Source organism: Spea bombifrons, chromosome 8 (genome assembly GCF_027358695.1).
Source record: "Spea bombifrons isolate aSpeBom1 chromosome 8, aSpeBom1.2.pri, whole genome shotgun sequence".
Classification (NCBI taxonomy): Eukaryota; Metazoa; Chordata; class Amphibia; order Anura; family Pelobatidae; genus Spea; species Spea bombifrons.
This window is the reverse complement of record NC_071094.1, coordinates 41,743,308-41,750,839: the sequence shown is the minus strand read 5'-3', so window position 1 is coordinate 41,750,839 and position 7,532 is coordinate 41,743,308. Positions and strand designations below refer to the sequence as shown.

The window sequence follows — 7,532 nt, the reverse complement described above, 5'->3', positions numbered from 1 at the left end:
GGCTTGTCTGGTGGTTGGAGATTAGTGGTTAATAACGCCTCTACTACTAGAAACACCTTGCCGAAACTTCACTTACCTCTGTCAATGTCAGCCCTCTCTACCACGTCTCGAACGTCCCTTTCAACTGATTCGCCTTCTCTGATGTCACCAATTGACTTCATGCTTACATTTTCATTAAAGGAGCCTGATAAGTGCAATACTAAAACACAAAATACAATATTTTAAAGTATTCTTAAACTACATTTACATAATGCATTATAATATCCTATGGAACATGGGTATTTCTGATAAGCTGCGCCCCTGTTTTCCTTTTTAACCCTTAATGAGTTTATCTACACGTATAGTGTATTAGCTTATATTTCACTTACTTGCATGGGTGTCGGTCTCTACGTCCCTTTCATGGGTCCCATCTTCACAGTCTTCTCTAATTGTGATAGTTGCTATTTTTTCATTAACAAAGTCTGGCAATTACAAGACAAATCACACAGTAATCAGACTGGGCCTTTTACAGATTGAAGAATCTTTAATTGCGCAGCATTTTACACTATGAGCGCTTGGGTTATAATTGCAGTTTAACCCTTTAAGCAGCAGAAGCGCGGAAGTTGAAACCAAAAAGCCAATATCTACTTTGGTTTTCTGGACCCAACTCTCTACCCGGACCGTTTTTATTGGAAGCAGCAAAGCGCAGTGAAGGTGTAGAACCGGAAAGGTAAAATATTGAACCTGAGCTCAGTTTTTCTGGGATTTCTGTAGAAATGGTAGATGGTGGACACATCTCTGTCACCAAGTCCTTGTAAATGTCCTTGTGTTCTTCTAGGTAATTCCACTCCTCCACGGAGAAATAGACGGAAACATCGCCACAGGTTACAGGTATCTGAAAACAAAACAGTCCTATTTTAGTCCAAGACTACTAAAAAAGAGCTATAGAATACTTTGGAAGCATCCAGAATAGCGAACCCAGGTAACATCAACCGAATTATAGTGACGATAACTAGAAGCAAATGGATGCAGCATCGCTCACCTCTCCGGACAGATGGCTAATACTGCAGTGTGGGGAATTCTTCTTCACAATGATATATTCCTGCACAATGAAAACGGCATACACGTCAGTACAACATGTAACACTATAAGAAATCACGTTATAGGACTATTACCAACATATCCTCTCCGCTAACATATTCCTTCCTGCAATCAAAACATTATGCATCTTGGACCGTCCAAAACCCTTTCACAATCTTCGATTCTTTAGTAACAGAGGTAAGATCCGGTCGCTGTGACGCCATAAAAGAAATCTCACCTCTCCAGTAAGCAAGTAGATGATCCCCAGGGCATGATTCAAGAACCTCTCTGCCATATGCTTCTTGTCCTTCATGATCAAGGGAAGCAACCTACAAGACCAGAAGAGAACACAGGACATTTTCACTTAATTAAGTCTAGTTGGTTGCCACTATTAACATTTTATGGGTTATTAAAGTCTTAATTAAGGTCCCCCGTTCACCGTATTTATGAAGTCTGTAGGTATGATCTCAAAGAGCTGTAACATACTGGCAAGGGGGGGAGGGCTCAACTTGGGGGCCACCATTGTTGTCAGTCACGTGATATTCTGGGTGACTTTCCCTGCTCAAACACCACAGTGAGCTGATGCTTTATGGCAATGCTAATGAAGTATGTTCCTCTACATACATACGTTAGTCAGAGATGGTACAGCTGGGTGATTAAGGCTAAGCCTTTCTGTTTTCACACAGGCTGTATGTCTAGTAGATTGGGGGTCAGATAACAGATCGAGAACTCATACAAACAGCTAATATGCAGCTGCGTGAAAACATATTATGGGGCAAATACTAGGGGGCTAAGTCTTCATCAGAGTATCTCCCTAAAACAAACAAACAAACAAACATACATACATACATACATAGTGTGTGTGTTAGCCTTGATAAGGGCCTCTTGTTTCTAGGAGCCTTTTACAAACCCCACATTCCATAGTTCCTCAGTAATGATGCCAACCAGACACAATGTATTTACTTCTTACAATGACATCATATGTTAGCAACGCAAAAACACTTCCAAAGCTCTGGAGATGGAGTGGAATGGGGTAGTTTAGCAGATATATAAAACATCTACATTTATTTGCATTCGCAGTCTTTTTCTCCAATTATAGCAAGAAACATAAATGACAGGATGACACAGATTTACCCAAAACCCCAGCAGATACAAATACATGATTTAAAAATCCACGTGACCGAGCTGTGCTGTATTACAAAGCGTTCGCACCAATGACGAATATAGCATATATCCTTAGCACAATTTAACACCTGCATGCCGAGGCTAACTAACAGCGGCTCATACCTTCAATGAAAGTTGCTTTTGACGTCAAACAGCTAAAAATAAAACCCACGAATTCAACAAATCGCTGATCCGCTTGCTCTTCAACCTCTGTAATCATAAACTACATTTCCCAGAAGTCCAAGCACCCGGCAACGTAAACGACGCCACTATTTTACGTCACGTCAAGGCGCCGCCTCTTCCCTCCTAATACCAAACTGAGGTGTTTCTTAGAACTCTGGGACTTGTAGTCTTAGTTCCGCGCTATTTTTATCAGGTTCATGAACTTTAGAACAACAAGTCCCAGAATCCCGCGGGCGATGCGCTCTTCCTAGTAAACTCTATTCCTCAATAATACAACGTGAATACAGTGAGGTATGAGGTAATTTCCTTCATAAAAAAATTAATTTAGGATGGCGCTGATTAATATTTTGCAATTCGTTTAATATGTATGTAGTTATATAAAATAAAATATTAATGTAAACGCATTTATGTGTAAAACATGACCTTACCTCCAATTTTGTTGTTGGCTGTCATTTACAGTAAGTAAATATTTAAATATATACATTTTTTTCCTGACTGCAAGTACTAGACAGGAAGTAAGTGGGGCAACTTTATACATATTAGACCTTTATCAAATATGATGTCATATGTACTTATCTCTGGTGATTAATCTGAATAGAACTCACTGGGATCTATTCATTAAACAGAGAGTTGTGTTTCAGTTCCTTTGCTTCATTATACATTATGAAGGGCCAACCCCAGTGAGTTTCTGCTGCAGAGAGATCTTGGCCGGCCCTGTATAATGTATATGTGAATTATGCACTATACAGGGCCAGCTCAGCCCTTCATCGCAGAGAAATTTGCTTTTTTTTTTTTTTTTTTTTTTTTTTTTCCTAGAGTTTTTTTTTAGTGAGCGGTTGGATGATTCATAAATCTTTTCTCTTACTTTTAGATGATGATTGACTTGAATGATGAGAAGAAGCTGATGGCTAAGAGGATCTTGAATCATGCGTTGGGGATCATATACCTGCTAACCGGAGAGGTGAGAGAGCTGTCACCATGGCGTTCTATAAAATGTCACGACATGGAATCGGGGACTTGTTGGGATTTAGGGTCAGGGTTTGATGAAATGTGGACTCGCTGCCTGGTAAGTTCAAAGACGCACCGCCCCGGGAAACAACGGTTTATGCAGTTAGAATACTGCGGAAATAATCAACCTTCAGGGGTTCTTTCTTCTATACGGTGAATGAAGGTTAGATGAAATGTGTTATCTCACCAATTTATCTATATATTATGAAAGACAATCTTAGAGAGTTTCTTCTGCATACATGGTTTGGGTTGCACTGTGTAACTAAAATTATTTGGTATATACTGTAAATGGTCTATATTATATTTTCTTGTAAGATGAACATATTGAGTTAACCCTTTATAAAGCATCTTTTATTCAATTAGAAGAAACAGTTTAGGTCATCTGCAACTACATTTTTAACAAACAGGCACGAGTACCCCCTGTATAATATTTGGTTTCTATATCAAGAGGAGAATCCCCTTTCTGCTGGCAGTCCCTCGCTGTATTAACCTATTATACCATTTCTACTGGAAGGCTACCTCGCTTATCCACCACCTTCTCAGAAATTCCTACATTTTGGCTTTGACCCTGTGGTTATTTTAAATTTTGTCCTATAATTACTCCTGCTTTTAAATATAAGCGTCAGGGTAGCGCTTGCAATCTGTTTCATGTTATCCTGTCCATTGGTCTAATATGTATCCCTCTCTCAATATACAGGAATATGTCATTATGAAGAAGAATGCACCCCACAGCAGCATTCACCACCTGTCCGGAGAGGTGAGCTAAACTGAATGCTATTACACTGTATCGGCTTCCGTATTTGATAACTGGTGTATTTTCCACTTTTTGTGAATGGGTTTCTCGGAGGCATTCCGTAACCCAACTAGTTGCCTCCTGGCTCTATTTTAGTAAGTCCTATAAAAATACTTGGCTCCTACAACTGAATATCACTGTATGTTTCAGGTACCTATAACATGTGGGGATGTTTCGGTCTATTTCTCGATGGAGGAGTGGGATTATATAGAAGGACATAAGGACATTTACAAAGATCTTATGATGGAGAGTCACCCAACACCAAAAAATGTGTCCGTTCAGACAGGTATGGATCCTGGTAACGGTCTTTCATTTGCCAGCAACTAAATTCTATAGGAAACTCCTATACTTTTTCTTCTCCAGCCTCTACTTTCATTCATGCAAACAGCCCGTCCATCAGTTTTTTCTTCCACTTCTACACTTAGAATGCAATATTTTAGCAAGACCTATACTTAAGTAGAATGCCACTTGTTGCATAGTTTTTGTTATTGACATTTTTTGATGTTACTGCAAGATCACAAAGATTTCTTACTGATTCATTTATCTCTGTGCTGTTATACCACTTAAACTATTCTGGCCAAAGTTTGTCAGTTAAAGCTAGAAGCTCCTACTTGCCCATTTGATCTGAATGGCATCTTTTTGTTCTTGTAGTTGAGGTAATTTTATTTAAGCAAATAAAATGATGAATGTTTGAAAGGCAACTACCCATATATAAAACAGTATAACTGGTTTTGTTGGTTTTTATTTTCCTTTCATTCCAGATTTAGAAGACGTTCAGGATGATAAACCTATCAGTATATCAGATGATGAGGGAAAGGAAAATGAGAAAAATGAAGAGGACATTGAACCAGTGGAAATTAGTTCAGACATTTGCCCAGGTGAGAAAATGAATCTGTGAAAAGCTTTGATCAGAGGATGTATGTTCTGTAAAAATTAGTGTGGTCATTGTGAAAAAATTACATAGATGTTTAACTAGACCGGCATACAAGGCTTCAAACTTTCTAGTTTCTCAAGAAAAGAACTTCAACCGCATATATTTCCAGTTGAATAATTAAGGAGCTGGAGTGAAAGCATGAATAACCACATGCTACTTATTGCTATATGATTGCTTATATGATATCACTATCCTATTTAACACATTTCGTGAAATATGTGTGTTGACCATGGAGGCATGAGCACTAAAACAATGACCCCTCAATAATAGACACAATACAGTTCCAAGAAAAGGTTTAGGTGAGTTTATTGATAATAAATCAGCTGGGAAAGTCATGTGAGACTGAATTGATTGGGGTCACAACAAGGATATTTGTGTGAAGAGAGCCTGACCTAACATGTGAGCCAACATCCCAATAGTCAGTTTAACCACAGTTAATTGGTAATTCTTCATGGTCCTCGTAACCCTGGAGTGACCAGTCTAACAGTGTTTTTCCACAATATAATACTGCTAATCACCATGTGTTCTTTCCTGACAGATGAAACCAGAACCGGGAATATGTTTGGAGAGTCACAAGATTATACATTGGATGACATGGTAAATATTAGCATGTCTCATGGATTTCAGGAAGCAGACGTTTGTGGTGGATCCATACCTAAGGAGTCACTGTTTTTGGAAATAAGAAATCATTTGCCTGCTCCTACAGCTAACCCAATTGACCAAAAGACAGAGACTTTGAATGAGAGGTTTTTCAGCAACGCCAGTGATATCACAATAGACTCTGTGTTTAGTTTTAAAAACATCAGCAGTAATCCCTGCGTTGCAAGCTTTAATCAGGCATCAGATGACAGAGATCTCCGGCCAGAGCGTGTGGAAAAGAGAAGTCATCAGTGCAATGAATGCGGGAAAACATTTAATTACAAATCTCGCCTTGTTGCTCACCAGAGGACACATACAAGGGAGAAAGATCATCAGTGTGACATATGTGGAAAATATGCGGCCACTAGAGCTAATCTTGCGATTCACAGAAGGTTGCACTTCGGGGACAAGTCGTACAGGTGCAATGAATGTGGCAGATGCTTTGTTTCCAAGCCTTCTCTCGTGGAACACATGGGGACACACAGTTTGAACCCACACGTGTGCAGTCAATGTGGGAAGCAATTTGCTCACAAGTCATATCTCATAGTACACCAGCGAGGACACGCCGGCAGCAAAATTCACAGCTGCAACGTGTGCGGGAGAGACTTCAACTATAGGTCGCGTCTTCTTGTCCATCAGCGGACTCACACGGGTGTAAAGCCGCATGTTTGCCATATGTGTGGAAAACACTTTGACTATAAATCACATCTGCTACGCCATCAGAGAACACACAGAACATCATTCTAGAGTCGGTGTCCTCTTTTTCTATCACCTGGAAGAGAAGCCTGCTGTTCAGTGATGAGGGACAGAATGGTGGCCTGGTTGCAGCTGTTCTGCTGCTGTATGAAAGATAATAGCGAGCCCAGTGAGTCGCATAGATTTTCCAAGGCGAGGTATATTAAACAGATACTATCTTTTTCTTTCAGTTTATACAATACCAGATTCTGACTGAAAGAAATGTTCACGCCTTATTGATGGTCTATGGTAAATACATTCAAAAGTGAATTAGTTTTTCAGTAAATAACAGAACCTCTTAAGCACTTATAACTTATATACCATTCTTCTCAGGTTAAAATGTTAGAGCAGAATAAAGAGGGAGACGTTGTTCTACGTACTATACCTTATTACACTCATCAGCTTCCCATTTAATCTTGGACCTTAAGGAAAACGTTGAAACAAGCGGCAGAATATAATGCCCGCTCCTCAGTCGCATTAAAGCGGACCTGTCCATATTGTTAACACCCAACTTTACAAATTCAGTTGTTCCGTCATGTTATTGGAAGCCAATACTGGCATTCCTAAAAGTTCGGATTGAGAAGTTATTGCCATATGAAAGATTAGATAGATATGCTTGTTTAAATTAAATTAAATACAAAACACAATAGGTAGTTTTCACTTGTTCCAAAATGTTGCCAAATTCAGTCCACTTTAGTAGTTCAATTGAGGAGGCCAAAGACAAGACGAAATCAAATTGTTTTTAAATAACACCTACACGAGCAGGGTACTAGTAAGGATGGCAGTAAGTTATAGTTATATTTGGCACTTTTATTTTACCTTCAGAATCTGGCTTACATATTGGGGCTTATGTATATATTGTCAATCTGTCACAACACTTTAAATTATTCTTTTGCCATAGCCTGCAAATTGGACCATTCCATCGGTTGGCATGGTTTTCAAGCTATACGCCACAACTACTGAATATACGTAAACCCCATTGTGTTTTCAATTGTTAAAAAATATAGTAGGTTTGAT

General features: G+C 39.1%; 2 protein-coding genes across 2 annotated transcripts in view; one reads left to right on the top strand and one right to left on the bottom strand.

Moving 5' to 3' along the window:
• LOC128502592 (zinc finger protein 347-like) overlaps positions 1-2,445 on the bottom strand; it is a 6,852-nt gene extending 4,407 nt beyond the window's left edge. Inside the window, exons 1-6 of the mRNA XM_053472429.1 lie at positions 2,347-2,445; positions 1,298-1,388; positions 1,022-1,081; positions 724-874; positions 369-461; positions 77-199 (exon numbers count right to left, since the gene is read on the bottom strand). Of these exons, the coding sequence (XP_053328404.1) occupies positions 77-199; positions 369-461; positions 724-874; positions 1,022-1,081; positions 1,298-1,372 (502 nt within the window). The 5' untranslated portion in view covers positions 1,373-1,388; positions 2,347-2,445. The remainder of the gene's footprint in view (positions 1-76; positions 200-368; positions 462-723; positions 875-1,021; positions 1,082-1,297; positions 1,389-2,346) is intronic.
• LOC128503880 (zinc finger protein 432-like) lies at positions 2,179-7,140 on the top strand. Its single transcript, XM_053474074.1, has 7 exons — positions 2,179-2,251; positions 2,379-2,479; positions 3,278-3,367; positions 4,112-4,171; positions 4,358-4,493; positions 4,969-5,085; positions 5,680-7,140. The coding sequence occupies exons 1-7, from the start codon at positions 2,179-2,181 to the stop codon at positions 6,525-6,527; spliced, it is 1,425 nt and encodes a 474-aa protein (XP_053330049.1). The 3' UTR covers positions 6,528-7,140.
• Positions 7,141-7,532: the final 392 nt, after the last annotated feature.